The following is a 19197-nucleotide window of genomic DNA, read 5'->3' on the forward strand; positions in this document are numbered from 1 at the left end:
GCGCAACAAGGCGAAAACCAAAGAGTACGCCATGTGAGAGAAAACCAAGGCACGCCCCATGTAGCTGCGTGTAGCATGAAGGACGCCGTGAAAGACGCCGCAGAGGAGCATAGCAGCATGCAAAAAACATCTACACGCCCTCCTTCACAAAAGCAATACCTGCCTTCATTGCCACGTTGCAAAGGAAGCATACTTGCACCAACCTGCCCAATAGGGACGTGCAAATAGAAAAACAAGGGGCCTTAAAGCTTACCAATTGCCCCATTTCTTGCATACATACATGCCCTGCTTATCAAAGCTAACCTTTATTAAACATCCTTTATCTGCTCATACGAGAAATTGCCTTCCACTCTAAAGATGAAGCTCAATGTATCAAAGCTAATATCGAGATTTACTCCATGGAAAAAATTAAATTGGAGATGGACTTTAACTCTTCCTGTGTAAGGTCAAAGAGACAACAAAAGCAAGCAGAGAAGAGAAGGGCACCTGCTAAGGTGCATTGAAGCCAGAAGGGACATGGAAGACATAAACGTCTAGTGGCATGTCGACAGAGGCCTCGACAGAGCGAACATAGAGGTTGGTATGGCTGCCATTAATCGCCCCCAAATCAACAGCAACGTCGACACCACAAAGGAAGTGGCAACATCAGCGCTGCATCTTGCCATGATACGCCAAGCTTGACTTTAATCCACCAAAAGGTTGTAAACCATGCCCAAAAACCCGGGGAGAGAGAGAGAGAGAGAGAGAGAGAGAGAGAGAGAGAGAGAGAGAGAGAGAGAGAGAGAGAACTTCTGGTAGAGAACGACATGTCACAGCATGGAACTCATGAGGCGAACATCGTCAGGCTGTTACGTAGACGGCTCTACACAATAGCTCGCATGCACACGCATTCTCCACACTGCCACATCGTTTCACGCTTTAGCCTGCCCACATTTCCTCCAGTCACGTCGTCGTACCTTCACCCAAAGCCCTCAAAACATGATGGCCGTCCACGTAGATGGCATCCTTCAAAGTACGCCCAACCCAACCCAACACTAAGGCCTTCCCTAAGCAGGCCAAAAAGACCTTAGTATATCTAAATTTATAATACTCAAGCCTATAGTTTTTGGGAGGCCATTTCATTTCTGCACTAGATTTCAAGGCTGACCACTAACTACTTTTATTTTTGAGAAGTATTTGAAGGGTAGCTTTCCTTTACATTTTGATGGCCATAAAGAATTTTTCTCCATGTGTTGCTCAATGAACCTCCCTCCGAAGGTTTGCACGAACCTTCTATGTCGTAAATGATCTTTGATCTTGATGCTCAGAGACAAAGTCGACATGCCATTCCCCGAGGTGTTGGCGCATTGCACGAAGGCTTTCCACATTTGCATTGCACTAATGAAGTAACAATTTGTTATGTGTGTGTGTGTGTGTGTGTGTGTGTGTGAGAGAGAGAGAGAGAATGCATTTATAAGTGAGTGAGAGAGAGAGTACCATTCACTACAACCTGTTGAGTGCACATGTGTGTGTGTGTGTGTGTGAGAGAGAGAGAGAGAGAGAGAGAGAGAGGTCTCTCACATTGGCACTAGAGAGAGAGGGGAGGGAGAATAAGCATTGGTTTTACAATCAGCAATCGACAAAGCGACAATCGACGAAATCCACAATCGAGAATCAAAAATAAAAAATCGACATCGACATCTACGAAATTGGAATTAACAAAATTGAGAGTTGATGCAATTTCAAAAGTTCAATCCAACAAATCCAAGGCAGAAGATGTGCAAGCCCAAGTAAGAGCAGACCTCAACAAACGGTAAAGGTGGATGACGAGAGGGAACTTCGACAATTCTCGGCTATTTTTGAAGGTTTTTACGCTAGATTTCTTTGAGCTTTGTTACTGCTCTCGCCTTTGGGTTGACTTGGAATTCAAAGGTGAATCTCAACACTTGTAAGTGGAATTGCACTAAATCTAGGTTTTCTCGAGCGTTTAAAGGCAAAATTAGAATATTTGAGGTAAATCTCAAAATTTTGCAAGGGGGGTTACACTAGATCGAGTTGAGGCATACTGCTTTCTCCTAAAAACTTAGAAAACTTGCATATGAGAAATTTAAGGGGCCGCTTGATTATACTTGAAGGCTTTTACACTCAATTTCTCTATACTTTGTAGGTTTCCTCACTTTCAAGTCTATAATTTAGAGATAATTTCAAAATCTACAGGTGAGATTGCACTAAATTGAGGATTTTTCAAGAATTTGGATATACCATACCTTTTTTCAAACACTTTAGAGGCAATTTTGTTATATTAGAAGGGTTTTGCACTAAACTTCTCTACACTTTGTAGATTCTCTAAAGATTAATTTATGTTCTCTAACCTTTGTAGTCTTTTTTAAAAAAATGTTCTTAAGAGCTTGATATGAATTAATTTTAAAAAATACATGCAGACTGTTGGAATTAGGGTGCCAGAGAAACACACAGAGCTTGGAGAAGACGAAGGAAGCTCAAGGCACACAATAGAGAGTGTGTTACTTAGTGTGCAATGGAAAGATAGATAGCCCTAGAGTGATGGGCGTATATACAATGCATGGAGGAAAAAACCTCCTAAAGAGGGAAAAAATGCCCCGACGGTCCTAGTGTGTTCACACACATCACTACCACATGTATATGGTAACAAATCCCCCCTGGAGTGATGCGGTGAACGAGAGCTGGCACATGAGTAAAGGGAAGTGCCATGCCCTCAGGACAGGATCAATTCACAAAGGGGAGTAAGCCCAAAGCTTTGCGAAAAGCTTCAAGCTTCTCATGAGACAATGCCTTTGTGAAAAGATCTGCAAGGTTGTTCTGTGTTGGCACATAAGCCAAGCTGATCTCTCCTGTTGAGAGCCTCTCCCTGACATAGTGGTAATGCACCTCAATGTGCTTTGTGTGAGCATGAAAAACTGGGTTCCTCGCAATTGCCAATGCGCTCTGACTGTCAGTGTAGATAGTGTTGGCACTGTCCTATCCAACACCCAAATCAGCCATAAGGCGTCTGAGCCATACACACTCAACCGTAGCTGTGAAGACTGCCCTGTACTCAGCCTCACAACTCGAAGTGGCCACAGTAGGTTGCTTCTTGCTCAACCATGATATACATGAACTACCAAGCATGAAACAAAAACCACTTGTGGACACTCGCGTGTCAAAACAACCAGCCCAATCTGAGTCCGAAAAAGCATGTAAGTCTGGCGGCAATGATCCCCCCTTGGGATAAAACAAGCCAAGATGTAAAATGCCACTAAGGTAGTGGAAAATCCTCTTGACAACCTGCCAATGCTTAGACCCTGGGCTATGCATAAATCTGCTGACCTGTGAGACTGCAAACTGAATATCCGGCCTCGTGTTGCATACATAAATGAGGCAGCCAACAGCAGTTTGGTAAAGAGTGACATCAACAAGATCACTAGAATCATGTAGACTCAACTTCAAACCTGTTTCCATGGGAGTGGCAATAGGTTTGCAATCCTCAAGTCCAAACTTACATAGCAATGTCTCTATGTAACTTTTTTGACACAAGGCAATACCACCATGACACTGCTTAAACTGTATACCCAAATAATGATGCAACATCCCCAAATCTTTCATCTTGAAAGTAGCATTCAAATCAGCCTTAAATTCAGCAATATGTCTCTCATTTGGTCCAGTGATCAGCAAATCATCAACATAAAGAACCACGATGAGAAATACATCACCCTCACGCTTTACATACAATGTGCTTTCTGTTGGACTGTTACGAAAGCCTTGTTTGACCAAATGAGTGTCATCTTTCTCATACCAAGCACGAGGAGATTGCTTCAACCCATACAAAGCCTTGTTACATTTGCACACTTTGTCCTCTTGTCATTTTATGACAAAACCGCGAGGCTGCGTTACATAAACTTCCTCAAATATGTCACCATTCAAGAAAGCAGTAACAATGTCTGATTGATGTACATCCCAACCAAAATGAGCTGCCAATGCACATAGAAAACGCATAGTAGTCATACGACAAGTGGGAGCAAAAGTCTCTTCATAGTCTATGCCTTTTTGTTGTGCATAACCTTTTGCAACAAGTCGAGCCTTATGGTGATTGATCTCACCATCCGGCTTGCGTTTCAACTTGTAAACCCACTTTGTACCAATGGAGTTTTTTCCAGGAGGCAAATCACATAAAGTCCACGTGTCATTTTCTATAAGTGCATCATATTCTGATTGCATGGCAGCCATCCAATTTTCTGAATTCTGTGCTTCATCAAAAGACAGAGGCTCCTCAACATCATGTAAGCTAGACACAGCCAAAGCATAACAATCAGATGCATAAGATGCATGGTGAGAGCCTGAACGAGTACGACTAGACAAAGGTGCATCCAATTTACTGTCACGCAAAGTGTGCACCAGCCATTTTGGCATACCTCTAGCGTGCTCATTTTCAGCCCTTTCCTCATCAAGTACATCATGTACATCTGCATCAGTAATAGGCTGATCTAAAACATTTTCAAAAACCCCCATAGGCTGTACATTTGCCTCATTGGAACTTACATTCGTATTTCCACCACTGAAAAGAGGCAACAAAGTGTCATAAATGTCCTGTGAGCTTACATTACTGTCTCTAGTACATGACAGCAAGGGCTGAACAGAATCTTCCACAAACACTACATCCAGAGAAACCAGAATACGTTTTGTTTGCGGATGATACAACCTGTAACCTTTGCTTTCAGCACTATAACCAACAAAAATACATTTGACAACCTTATCATCCAATTTTTTGCGCTGCACTTGTGGCACCAAAGCATATGCCAAAAAGCCAAAAACACGCATGTGCTCAATAGAAGGCTTTCTATCATGCCATGCTTCATATGGAGTAATAGACTGCAAAGCTTTCGTAGGACATCTGTTTAGTACATAAGTGGCACACATGATGGCCTCAAGACAAAAAGAATGCGGCAAAGCTTGACTTTTGACCATACATCGTGCCATTTCCGTCAGTGACCTGTTTTTCCTCTCAGCAACACCATTTTACTGAGGCGTATAAGGCACTGTACATTGGAATTTTATCCCACGACTAGCCAGAAATGCATTAAATTCATGAGACATATACTCCCCCCCTCGATCTGAACGGAGGGTGCCCATAGTACATTTCGAGACATTTTCAACCATAGCCAAAAATTGTTTGAAGCACATAAAGACTTCGGACTTCGCTTTAAGCGGAAATACCCATGCATGCCTGGAGTAATCATCAATGAAAGTCACGAAGTACAGGTAATTGCTCAAGGACGGAGTTTGCATGGGCCCACAAACATCACTATGCACAAGTTGCAACCTGCATGTGGCCCGAACTGAACCATCCTTTGGAAATTTAGAACGCTGCATCTTACCCAAAATACAGCCTTCACAAACATGTTTGACAGGTGCTTCAAGAGGTGGCAAAGAAGCAACCATATCAGATTTCTACAAACGCAGTAAATTGGCAAAATTCAGATGACCAAAACGTGCATGCCAAAGTTTTGCATCTGAAATAGCCCTTGAATCTGCAACAGCATTTGCAAAATTATGTCCACACTTGTCATACAAAGTGAGCTTATACAGCCCACGGCACAAAAGCCCAGATGCAACAATTTCATCACCAAAACTGAGATCATGAACTGTACATCTGTCATCCACAAATTTGACTACAAGTCCAAGTCTAGCAAGTGCGGATACAGACAAGAGATTCTTCTTGATCCCAGGTACATAAAGTGCATCAACAAGTGTGAAAGAACTGCCATTAGCTACAGTAAGCACAATCTTTCCAACTCCCTGAACTGGATAAGAGGCGTTGTTGGCACAAGTGACAGAATTCCCATGAGGGATAGACTCGAGAGAGGTAAACAATTCACGATGTGAGGTAATGTGCTTTGTAGCACCACTGTCGAAATACCACACATGTGAATCTGCAGCAACTGACAAGCATGCATCATGGACAGCAAGATTGTAAGTGCACTCTGCGCTAAATGCCCATTCTGCATCAACATCAGCAACACAGTCTCCTTTCAGAGAAGACTCAACAATGGCTGCATTTGTAGTGGAACCAGCATTTGCAGTGGAACCACCCTCTTTCTTCTTAGCCTCGTTGGCCTTCAACTTAGGACACGACTTGATCAAGTGATCATTGGCTTTACAATAATGGCAACGCATCTTCTTTTTGCCCTTATCACCATAATTGCCAGATGAAGTGCTGCCAGCAGAAGCATTAGGAACAAAATTTTTGCCACTCGTAGCAGAACCATAGGAAGTGGCTGCATTACTGTTACCACCCTTTCTTTGAGAAGCAATAAAAGCCTGTTCAACTGCACGCTGCCTAGTCCTGTTTTTTCTGGAAAGTGACTCTTGCAACAACAATGTGCATAATGCATCAAACTTGACAACTTCTGGATTTCCTTGGGTCATAAGTCTCCAAGTACTAGCAAAAGTCTGGTAGGAATCTGGTAAGGCATCAAGAACAGTCTGCACAAGGGAATTGTCTGAAATAACTTCACCTGTAGAAATAAGTTGCTCATTGATATCCTTGACACTAGCAAGGAAAGTGTCCATATCATCTTCCTCATGCATAATCTTGACTCCAGCTCTTTATGCAGCAAAGCAATTTTAGCCTCATTGCGGCTTGCATGCTAAAATATCCCAAGCCTGTTTTGCAGATTTTGCCGAACGGATGTGAGGCACAATGGTGCGCCTCACAGACAACGCAATCAATGCATAAGCCTGTGCATACTTAACATCCCAACGAGCTTGTTCTGCCATAGGCAAAACAACTCTAACAGCTGCAATCCTTGCAACAAGACCTGCAACATCCTCAACATCGCCTACATCCTTAGAACCAGGACGTACATCAATGCCCTGCACAATGTTCCAGACACCCTTTGACACAAGAACATGTTGCATCATATAAGCCCACATAGGGTAGTTGTCCCCATCCAACCTATCCTCAGTAGCAAACATCTTGAACACATCTGTGTTGTTGTTGTCAGCCATGGTAAATGCTACACCTGATGTGAAAACTGCCCGAAAATAGGAGAAACGGAGCGGGAACAACCTGTGCTATATAGCAAAAACCGTAGAAGACTATAAGGCACCTGTTATGCAGAAAATGGCACTGACAGAAATTCTGCACAAAATGACGAAATAGCATGTGCAGTATTGCCTGTAGTGGAAACGGAGGCCGAAATGAGCCCAAATCAAAATTCTGAGCAGACCTAGCTCTTCGAGCTATCCCAAAATTTTTGTCAACCTGCGATCGTTCGCCAAAGCTCACTGAAATCGAAGAAAGTGAGCAGGCGACTAAGCTCGGGAGGGTGTGACCTGCTCTGATACCAATTGTTGGAATTAGGGTTGCAGAGAAACCCACACAGCTTGGAGAAGACGAAGGAAGCTCAAGGCACACAATAGAGAGTGTGTTACTTAGTGTGCAATGGAAAGATAGATAGCCCTAGAGTGATGGGCGTATATACAATGCACGGGGGAAAAAACCTCCTAAAGAGGGAAAAAATGCCCCGGCGGTCCTAGTGTGTTCACACACATCACTACCACATGTATATGGTAACACAAACCTTGGTATATCCTTTGTACAAGGGTCTCCAACCAATACAACATATGCACACTGTGACCCAAAACATACCCGAACATTTTTGCAAGTACACTATATTTCTATCAAGGACCTATATTCTTCTTCTCGGCAAGCCGCTTCCTCCTGCTTGATAAAAGCCATTCGCAATTAGAGATAAATCTCAAAAAATTTATATGGGATTATACTAAACTAAGTTTTTTCCTCCAATCGTTGTGGGTGTTCTAACATTCAAATTAAATCTTACGAGTGTGTGGCCCTTCCTAGAGAGAGAGAGAGAGAGAGAGAGAGAGAGAGAGAGAGAGAGAGAGAGAGGAGAGAATTATCATCCACGGAGGTCAGATATGACCTATGGGACCAAAAAGGGGACATTACAACGTTTGCACATTAAGCGAAAGATGACGATACATAACAGTTAAGGACTGAGGGTCCGGTAGGAAGATGAGAGAAGAAAATAGAAACCTAGGGGGAGTCAAGTTGAAGTGTGTGAAGTGTGTGCCAGTTGTCGACCGTATGATAGCAATGATTTTGTGCCAGTTTGTTGCTCGTCGTTCGAGGCCTAACGGACGTCAAAAAGCAGGGAGTGTAGGTGGAGTTGAAGCTTGGTATGCGAACTTTAAGGTGGTTTCGGCGGTTCAATGTTAGGGGCTCTGAGCATTCTATGGCAATATGTCAAATCAAGGGAAAGAAAAAAAGGTTTTTTTTTTAAAGCACACTTTGTGTGAAATTTTGGGGAGCCTTGGCGGCCAATCCACATGGCAGTGACATGTGGCTGAGGGTAGTCCCACATGCGCAAAGCCGTCCAACGCGGTTATGCTCCGACGGCAGTTTTGAGCTGTCGAGGGCGGCGCTAGTGGCCAAGATGCTGTGGTCGTTGGCGGTAGTGCCGTTTGTCGGGCGTATTCATGTGATGACATGGCAGGCGGCGTGGCCCGTTCCCGCACCCAACTCTTTTGAGAGTAAAGGGAGAGTGCACCGATGGCGCGTGCCTCTCACTTAAGGGATTGAATATGCGTGTTGTGAAGCTCAAGGAAGCCGCTAAAAGAGGGTGCCTTCACATGTAGTCGGGAGGCCAAAAATAGGGGGGAGGGGGTATTCGACAAAAATAAAAAAAGCAAGGGTACACATGCCCAAGGAGGCAGGTTTTCGGGGCATTAGGAGGTTGTTTTTGGGAGAGCGTAAGGAGTTGGAGAAGGAGAGGAAGGGGCAAGCGTGAAGAGTAGGAGAAGGGAAGGTCTCTCTCTCTCTCTCTCTCTCTCTCTCTCTCTCTCTCTCTCTCTCTCTATCTCGAGTCACATAAAAGATCTCTCTCTCTCTCTCTCTCTCTCTCTCTCTCTCTCTCTCTCTCTCTCTCTCTCTCTTTGTGGACCTTGAAGCAACAAAGGAGGAGGTCGTGGAGAAGCAGTGGATTGATCTTGGCTCCATATTGCTCTCTCACTCTCTTGGAGGGAGAAGGGAACGGAAAAAGGAGAATTTGATCAGCAAGCTTCTCGTTCGGGAAGCATCTAGCACGGGATTCAAGAGCAAAGGAACAATATAGGGTGGGTTTTTTGCTTGGCAATTACGAACTGCTTCTATCGGGTTTGGGTTATCTCTGAATAGGGGATTTCAAATCAACAGGCATACCAACGTTGGTGTATGCAACCGATTTTTATCAAGGGTTCCAGATATCTGTTTAATGGAAACATCTTTTGATTGCCAGCCTCAATTAAGTGTTAATATCTTTTCTAAATTGGGTTTTAGCCATTACCTCTATTTCAATCTGAGATATTCTCCTGCAATTCTCTCTAAGCATATCTATATTGTCTTATTAACATGAAATCTACGTTAATCACACTGGTTTCGCTTGGTTTACATCTTGGCTGCTTCTCCATCTACAACAAGACCCGACGCTTGCTCGACTGACCCTGGAGAGACGCGCACTCTGACAACATATAAAATATTGATCAACAATGAAAATTTGCAACAAGCAATTGCATTGAAGAGCTGTAGACCATGCAAAATTTGATTCTAAAGAAAAAATCGATTGTTGGGTCTCTCTCTCTCTCTCTCTCTCTCTCTCTCACACACACACACACACACACACAACCTCCCACTGTCCACAAGTGACCACTCCCCAAATGTGCATCACAAGCCTATTGTGTTTTTCTCTTTCACATAATTGGGCTCCACAAGTATTTCCTTGAACCTTCAATGCCAATGACCGTATCTTCTCACCTCGGCTATGACTGTCCAAAATGCCTTGCTTGAAAATACTTCTCATAACCTAATTTTTATCTTCCCGTGTGTCTTGCACATGGCGCTGTTGCACTATAATCTCCCTATAAGCTCTAGTTCTTTTACCTTAGGTATATTGCATTGTGCACTGCAACCATTCTACCTAGCAAAACTCTCTCTCTCTCTCTCTCTCTCTCTCTCTCTCTCTCTCTCTCTCTCTCTCTCTCTCTCTCTCTCTCTCTATGGGAAGTTTAAGTATTCCAAGAGCGTTGGAATTGCAATCCCCTCCAACCTAGAGCAAGGCCATTTCCTGCACAAGAGCTTGGGCTTTTCACCATCTCTTTGTTTTGACAATGATATTCTTTCTTCTTTTCGCTCACTCATAGATCTCTGTCCCCTGTCGAACCTGCACAGTGCACCCCTCTCCGCGGAGACGATAGAGGACCAGCCAAAAAAATCCCTGTTGCCTCGCCTTCGCTGCTGACATGGCAAAAATATAATCTTCTCTCTCTCTCTGTCTCTCTCTACACGTGTCCTCCCTCCCTCTTTTCTCCTCAAAGATATGAAGAGCATCTCATCACATTCTCCCATTTGCAAAATTGGTCCCACCTACTAGAGGAAGCCAGAGTTTCAATTTTTAATGACAGACTTATATGCATAGGTAGACACATAAAGACATTTGAAAGCGATAATAGAGAAATGAAGGAGATAATAGTGTGAGTGTTTCTATGCAAACTCATGTGTGAGTTTGAAAAACCGTATAAGATTGACATTCAAACTAGTCTTGCTTGGTGGGCCTTTGCCGTACATAATCTAATAGATATTGGAGCGTAGCTAGTTACTTGGTTAGTTGGTTGTGATTGTTGTCGCCTTGTGTTTTGTTGTGGTGACATGAGAAAATGAGTAGAAGCAATTGATAGGCACCAATAATAGCTCAGCTTGGGACTTGATTGGCAATGGAAAGAAGCAAGGTGTGTCCCATAGTGCTCCATATACGACAAAAGGGCTACTAAAAAGGGCAATTGAATCAAGCTGAAGGGTTGCAACTTGACCTACTTTGGTAGTTGTTTACAAGTTGCACCATTCAACCTAGTAATATCGACCATTTAGTTTCTAAACCGTGGAACCATCTTTAAGACACCCATCTTATCCTCAATCAAGCGTAGTTAATTTTCCTTTATTTCAAGATATAGGTTGAATTGCCAAATTGTGAGAAAAAAAATCCTTGTCTATTTGTTATATAGATACAATGATGAAAATTGAGCATGCACTGATGAGGAAAACATGTGGCTAAACTAAACTTAAGGAAGCTTTGAAAAGGAAGCTTTCAAAAACTCAAAAATACAGAAAGCATAACCAGACGATAAAGGTTGAACTACACTATCGATCTGATAATCATGTACGAATGTCATCCAATTGTGCAAGATGGAGGACAATGCTTGAGTCAAGCTACAAAAAAGAAATGTGAATAGTTAAACATATCGTCTTGCAATGAAACATCATAGACTGAAACTACAAAGTATACAGTGCACGTCATGCAGAGGTGCCATACAACAGTACGGTGGAGAGCTGGCACTGTGGTCTCTCCAAAAATTATAAGAAACGTAAGCCGTGCCCTACCCTGTAGCGTTTATGTGTTGCTCCAGGCAAATGCATAGTCATGGGGTGTTGGATACAAATAACGAACCTTGTAGTGCTGTAGAGCCGGAGTCACGCTTGTGCAATTGAAACGTCCAATGTTGTGAACATATATCCTCCCTGCCAGACACAAAACATGCATTACGACAAATACAAGAGATGTGGCACATTGATTAAGCTTAAATAGAAGTAGATCTAATTTTATATTCTATGTCGAAGGTTCGCTACATAAAGAGTTATGGGTGTTTTTTGATAGATTATCCCTTGTAAAAATTTCACTATCTCTCTCTACTCGATCGTCAACTCTTTCTCCTACCTTATACTTTAGCCATTTTCCTATTTGCACTGTGTCCTCTCCTTGTAGACCAACCAGGGCTTCTCCTCATTTATGCAACTCATTGGCCATGCAGTAGCATGCTATCATGTATAGGGTCTATCCTCAAGAAGCTAAACATGAGCATAGAGACATAGAGACACACACACATACATCCAAAAACGTCGAGAGAGCAAGGCACACATGAGAGGCAAGGCTGTAAACAAGGACTTGCGATATTCTCTCCTCCCCACGTGTAGTCGCCATAGCCAAATTTTGAATTATATAATCAGAGGCACGTTAGCATGGCGATGACAATTTTTGAGCCGGCGACGTGGTGCCCTTTCATCACTTGCGTCCCCGCTCTCTGCTGATCGACAAGAACGGTCCTCTCTCTCTCTCTCTCTCTCTCTCGCAAAGTGTGGCCACCTGTCGCTCTCTCTCTCTCTCTCTCTCTCTCTCTCTCTCGCAAAGAGTGGCCTCTGGCATGGAATCTCTCTCTCTCTCTCTCTCGCAAAGAATGGCCAGAGACTTATATGAAGAATATTGAATTGCTGATTGCAACTTGCCTCTGTTTGCATTTGGTGAAAACAGTGCAGAGCTTCTTGGCCCTGCTAATGTTGGGCCCTTTGTTAAGCGAATATTTTTTACTTCAACTTCTCAATCTACCTTAGACTTAGACAACAGGTAAATTTGCCAAGACGAGCACATCTTTACAGATTATCAACAAAACATCTTGTGCTAAAGCATTGCCACCAGGCAATTTGCACGAGTGATAACTACAATCATGCCACCACCAGGTTCAAACAAACAATAATCATCTGCAGCCTAAGGTGGCATCTAGACACAGTAAAGTGTGGGCAACCCAAACATGCCGGAAGATCGTCAAGCACTTTTTGTGCTTTGGTGGCTAGCTTTGTGGTGCAGACCTTCAGAATGAGGGAGAAGGATCCACGCAAGCACAAGTAAAACCCAGCGTCGTTTTTCCTGCAAGGCTTCTTGCCATGTGATTCGAGTTGTGGGCATGGCTTGGATCATGGGCTCAAAGATCAAGAAAATGACCTTTGGCTCACCAAGTAAATAGCGTCGCCGTTGTCCACACCTATGTTTGTTGAGGTCATACGTCTCCACTCGCAATTGCCGCCGTCAATTGATGTTCAATTGATAGTGTGGTGCAAAGAGGGGTGATGGTTGCTATCGATGGTGTACTCTGCAAGTGGTTCTAGCGTGCGAGATTAGAGCAGATGGATTTGCAACATGATGCTTTCCTCTTTGACGTCCCTACGTACATCAAGTGTGGAGCCCCGGAAGGTGAGGATAGAGGTCAAGGCGCTAAGACCGGAAGGCTAGCTGTGGGTGTGACTCGGAGATTGTCAGTTGAGGTCAGCAAAGGTAGGTTGTTTCATTATCTCCGCATGAAAAGCTTACTACATGCAATATAGTCATGTGGAATGCCTTGATCTCAAGCTATGCCGAGAGCACCCAAGGTAAAAATTCATGCATAGTATAGATCAGAGGATGCGAAGGCAGTAGGGTCCGCATCTTAGCTCTCTCTCTCTCTCTCTCTCTCTCTCTCACACACACACACACACACACACACACACACACACACACACATACTAAGAGTAGATAGAGACAAACCTGCAGAAAAAGATCCGAGCTGCTTGGAGAAGATCAAACTGGTTCTGAGCACAATTGAGCAATGCAGCGTGCTTTTTACTCGAACTGGTTCTGAGCGCAATTGAGCAACACAACGTGCTTTTTGCTTGTTTTATTTAGAGCTTTGCTAAACAGTAATCTTTAAAAAAAATAAAAATAAATCTAATGCCACGTGGTGGCTTCTGCGTTCAGATACCAGAAAAAGAGCCTTTGGCTCACCAAGTAAATAGTTTAAGCTCCATAGGAACGCTTGTCAAATTAGATGATTTGAACGACCTCGCCCGCGACTATGACGCTTGAGAAGGGACTTGGGGCAAGAGGCAGCAGGCTATGGCGGAGGAGGGGGGTCGAATAGCGTCCAAGGCTCTCTTTGCAGATGGGGACAATCCACAGCAGGACACGGCCGCAAGGAAGAAGGTCAGTCGATCTCCCCTGCGCGCCCGCGCTCAGCATAGCAGCGACAACACTGCCTCTGACCTCGACAACCCTCCATTGCTTTTCAAGAGCCCTCGCGCCTCCCCCGATCATAACCTCATGCAGCAGCCGCACATGACGATGAAGAAGAAAGAAGTAGATGGCTCTGCTTCTCCTTGCCCTGCTTATTCCCCCAACTTCATCAGCAAGCCCAACACTCCCCGCGATTACTGGCCATCCATGCCTGCCACTGCTGGTGTTCTTGATCGACCCCAACGATTTGCGGATCGTGATTGGTGCGCTTCCTACTCTGTCTCTGTCCAAAGAAAGGATGCACAGAGAGAGAGAGAGAGAGAGAGAGAGAGAGAGAGAGAGAGAGAGAGAGAGAGAGAGAGAGAGAGAGAGAGTGATTTCTGTTGAGTGTACATTGCCTATGCGACACCCAAGATCTTGTACTCTTATGGGCTGTCCATTCTGTCGTAGCATTGGTGAGAGAGAGAAGAGGAGCAGAAGAAGAAGAAATAGTTATCTCCCTTGAGATTTTTGATCTGTCTCACAGGCCTTTATTGACCTCGAGACCTTTTGTGTGTGTGTGTGTGTGTGTGTGAGAGAGAGAGAGAGAGAGAGAGAGAGAGAGAGAGAGAGAGAGAGAGTTCAATCTCGTAGGAACATTCCCAAGAGACCTCATAGATTTGTCCAACGAGTCTTGAACTCAAGATATGTTACTTTGGAGGGATAAGCAATCTACCACATTTGAGAGAGAGAGAGAGAGAGAGAGAGAGAGAGAGAGAGAGAGAGTATACATTCTATGTTTGTAGGGAGAGAGTTGTAGCCAATGGCAGAGAAAGCAATGATGGAACTCATCTGATTCGCCTTTTGGCGGATTTTATCGAAGAGTTTCAGTTTGGAAGTTCTGGAAAGGTAAGCCTTACTATGACACAGAATGTATATATATCTTCAAAAATTGTAGTCATGTGGTTCACTTCAACAGCTTGCCCCAAGATTCAAAGGCGACACATTTGCTCTATCAACTCACCCAAGAGTCACAATTTACACTGATGAATGTTTGGCTCTATCAACCAAGGACCACAATTTACACCGAAGAATGTTTGGCCGTCTATTCAGATTTTCTTTTTTTGATTCATTGCAGAGCCTCACATGACTTTTTTTGTTTTTGTGTGTTATTCCCCAACTTGAGTCTTCACCCTCTTTTGCGGTGCAGGGAGAGTATGCAAGTTGGGTATATGATATGAAGTCTCTGCCAGCTGAAAGTCGTCACAGTCATCAATTGGCAGGTACCCGTGGCTGAACACACATCCTATCCAACATTCTAGCCAAGCGCTTAACAAGCTTTAAGACTGCGATAGATCTTTAATCAGAATTTTTTTTGCAATCAGGTCAATTACGAAGATTGGCAGACACTTTTGAGAAAGAGAACTCTTGCCTTTCGTTTAGGGGGGATCGAAGGATAAAATAGAGCTTTGACAACAGCTTTGCAAGCTGCGATTGTTGGAAATGATGAACGACTGCAGCTGGTTTGTCAAAAAAGAGGACTCTGATTCTCAATTTTTCTCAAAGAGACAAAGTGACCCGCTTTTCTATTGTGTCACTTGGAAGAGCCAATTGACAGAGTAATTGCAATCAAACGCCAAAGCCAGTGTGTCTCAGCTTACACTCGTCCTGCTTAAGAGCAAGAGGAATGCTGTCAAGACTTTTGAAAACCAGTGTAAAAATAGTGAAAATTAGCATAAATTTTCAAAATTTTTTTGTTGAAGAAATGCTGTATAGGAATTATGTATAATTGGATAAACTGAATTTTTTCGAACACTGGCTAAATCCTTGGATACAGTCAGATTTTGCGCTCTCAAATGCATTGAGGTCAAACATGGCTTCTTCCTTCCTAAAAATCTTTTTGACCCCAGAACTCTCCTGTTTCCTATCCGTAGTTTTCACACCCTCCATCTAAGTTGCAAGAGCCTTTTAAGCAGTTTACTTCGAAAGTAGAGGAGAGGTGATATTGAACATATGGGGCTACTCTAGCAAGGTGAGAGGACCCTCCACAAGCGCCTCTAGATCCACAAGAAGTTTTGGACAAATTCTCACAATAATTCCCACATTGTGACTTACTTCAACATCATGAGCTTCTGTGAGGGAGGCACCGCATACCTAGCTAGGTACAATTGGGGGCAGGGGACCTCACTGGGCCGGCGGTCCCTTGCCCCCAATTGTACCTAGCTAGGTATGCGGTGCCTCTCGAGCCGAAGCTCATGATGTTATGCATTGTGTGAAAAACACTTTGTTTTCCTACATGAGAAAATTTCTAAAAATTTCTAAATCTTCTTGTGAGAAGGTCTATGGGGGAGCCCTCATCCTCCTCCACTTATGCAAGCCTCTACGAGTATTTTTCTCCCTCCTTGCGTTGTCTATATGCTACCACCGCCTTGGATTTCCTCTTCCTCTTCCTCTTCTTTTCATACAATGGGCGCCCTATGTGCGGAACCCTCTCCTACTAAGGGCCAAGCCCCGCAGCAAGGCAACAACGGGCCATGCACTTGGCATGCAAGGCCCATGCTACAACCATGCAATTGACGAAGGTTTTGAAGTGCAAGGGCATGCAAGGCCTTTGCTATGGCCATGCAATCTGCAAAGGTTTTGAAGTGAAAGGAAAAGCCATGAAGCTTTGAGTTTGAGCATAATGGTCGAGCAAAGGCCATAAAAACCCTATGCAAAGCCACAAACCTCTTGAGTGCAAGAAGAAAGCCATGCAAAGACCTCATGCAAAGCTATATGTTCATTAAAGAAGCCATACAAAGAAATGGATCAACCGGTTGGGTGAATTCTCATAATTTTAGAGTTATTTTTCAATTTTGCTAAGTTTCTCAATGAAACACAGAAACCATGCAAGGAAAGCGGTGGATTTTGGCACAGCCAACAAGCGAAGCAAGGCTTCCACGCCATGCAAGGCAAGTGGTGGATTTTGGCAAAAGCCAGCAAGCGAAGCAAGGCTTTTATGCCATACAAGGCATCATGTAAGAGCTCTCAAATTTGAGGCATGGAAAGCTCAAAGAGCGAGGCCATACAAAGCAAGGCTCCGCACACAACTAGTACACACCACGGACACAAAGATGCAAGCAAAGTTTCTTTCAAACAAGGCAACAAGTTGTTGTTTGGACTTAACTCCACACAAAAAGTTCATTTTTTCCGATTTTGCTCTGATGCTCTGATTATGATCCACTGTGTTTGATGTTCAAGTTTGAGGGCACGGATCTTGTGGGCAAGGCCATGCACAAGGGTCCGTTAGGACACATATTTTAAGCTATGACTTTTTGTATAAGGATCTTTCTCCAATTTTGCATAAGAGTGTACACAAGTTTATCATTGGCATTTATGTTGCCATATACAGAGTTTCTATTATGTTTTAATATATTTTCTTTGAGGTATTTATTTTGCCTCCATGGATTAACAACGACTCATTTATGATTGAGTCTCCTCATTTGGTATGCACACAATATATGTTTTTTTTTCTTTTCTTACTAGTGAATGTGGTTATGAACCATAGCAAACTATCTGTCAAGGGGCATTTATTTTGCAGATTCTTTGACATTTCATAATCAAGCACCCCGTTGTTATAATTTTTGTTATATGTATGGCATGTATTTTACTAAATGATTGATTAAAAGATGTAAAGAATGTTCATGTCGAAGACCTAAATGATAATTTACACTAAGGACAAGGGTCTTGGGTCATGGCAAAAGATTAAAGGCTATTATGATGACAACGCATGTGGACAAGGGTCCTACCATTTTAACTCCAAGTTTTTAGATGAAGAAAAGTTCTTTATTTATGCAAAGACAAGCATAGCTACAAAGATAGCAACCAAGTAAACAGGTAACAGTTTTATGTTTTCCAAAATCTTGAAAGCAAGATTGGATTACAATAATCTTGTGGCTACAAGGTTATCCATCACAAGGGTGGATAATATGGTCTAGGAGCTCATGGAGTTTGGTTTGGTCATGCACATACTAACTCATTTTTTGCAAAGGAGTAGACCAACACGGATGGTTGAATTATCGACATCATCATATTGACATGTTGAGAGTATGAATTATCATGGACTATAACATTGTCACCATTTCTTCATGTGTCATGATGGATCCTTTGATGATGATAAAGACAATTATGTGGTAGAGGTTGCCTACTTAAATATGACTATGGTTCTACTTGCAAAAGTGGCAAGATAAAAAAGAATGACAACCTTATGACTGGTGTAATGGTAGCAATGGACATTTTTGTAATCTCTACCTACTTTTCTTTTTAACAGATCAAAGATGTTTCACTATGAATGCTGCGAGCATTATGTTTTATGATTACATATTTACATCTTCTTAATCATCATAGCTATTTGTGGAGGTTGTACTTTTATGATGTTTACAAATTTCCAGGTCAAGTGGAAGGAAAAACGTGCAGAAGGTTCCACTTGAGAGAACATCTTAAACAACTTTTTCACTTTTGTTTTTTAGGATGAAAGCTCTTCTCTAAGGGGGTAGTAATGTGAGGACAAGGGTCTCGGGTAGGGTTTGGCATGGCATGCTGTCTAAGGATCTCCAAGGGGAAAGGCCCTATATAGAGAGAGGTTGAGAGGAAATGAGTATGCCATAGCCCCACATCTTATAGTATTTTTTGCTTGCAAAGAGTCCCTCTAGCATTCAATGGATCATAGCTCTTGTTCTAGGATTCCCATGGGATTATCTCAAGATTCTTCGCCTTATCTTGCACAATGTCTTGCCATGGTGGACAAGACATGCAATATATGGGAATTGCCTAAATGACTTTATGTGGATAGGGCATGCAATGTATGGACATTGCCCTTCTTTTTGCATCATGTAAAAATCCTAGTGATTCCTAAGGCCAAGAAAGGCTCACCCAAGAATGTGCAAAGAATACTTTGGATTTTAAAAATGCTCAGAATAGAGGAAGAACTAGAAATTGCAAAGAATGGTTTCTTGTAGGCAATCTGATTTTCAAAATTTTGACTATATTTGTGTTGATTATTACGTAAGCAGAGTTTTTCCATCTTTGTGTATCTTAAACCTCACTAGGTGCTGGTTATGAACATAAACTTTATGCTTAATTGCTATTCTTCCAAGTTAGACAAATAATGCAAACTTGTTAGAGCTTTTTCTCATGGCAAGCTATGAAACTCACATGCTCCAAAAGAGGCATGTAATCATGAATACAAGGGGAACGGTGTCTTTAAATTTCATCTGCAAATTACCCTATTATCACCTAGCTTTGATTCATTGAGAAAGTTGACTTTGGTGGGTGGCTCCTTTCCCACTCAAGAAGGAATGGGGACTAGATGCCT

At 42.9% G+C, this 19197-nt stretch overlaps 1 protein-coding gene across 2 annotated transcripts; it reads left to right on the plus strand.

The window, feature by feature from the left end:
• The first annotated feature begins 13605 nt into the window (after positions 1 to 13605).
• LOC147457311 (uncharacterized) lies at positions 13606 to 15668 on the plus strand. Of its 2 annotated transcripts, XM_086513567.1 has the most exons (4): positions 13606 to 14128; positions 14651 to 14753; positions 15055 to 15127; positions 15230 to 15668. In XM_086513567.1, exons 1-4 carry the CDS (start codon positions 13749 to 13751, stop codon positions 15307 to 15309), a joined length of 636 nt encoding a protein of 211 aa, XP_086369693.1. In that variant the 5' UTR covers positions 13606 to 13748; the 3' UTR covers positions 15310 to 15668. The 2 variants fall into 2 exon arrangements, with proteins under 2 accessions (XP_086369693.1, XP_086369692.1); XM_086513566.1 differs by lacking the exons at positions 15055 to 15127; positions 15230 to 15668 and adding an exon at positions 14824 to 15038.
• Positions 15669 to 19197: the final 3529 nt, after the last annotated feature.

Source organism: Adiantum capillus-veneris, chromosome 5 (assembly GCF_014529385.1).
Source record: "Adiantum capillus-veneris isolate H3 chromosome 5, ASM1452938v2, whole genome shotgun sequence".
Classification (NCBI taxonomy): domain Eukaryota; kingdom Viridiplantae; phylum Streptophyta; class Polypodiopsida; order Polypodiales; family Pteridaceae; genus Adiantum; species Adiantum capillus-veneris.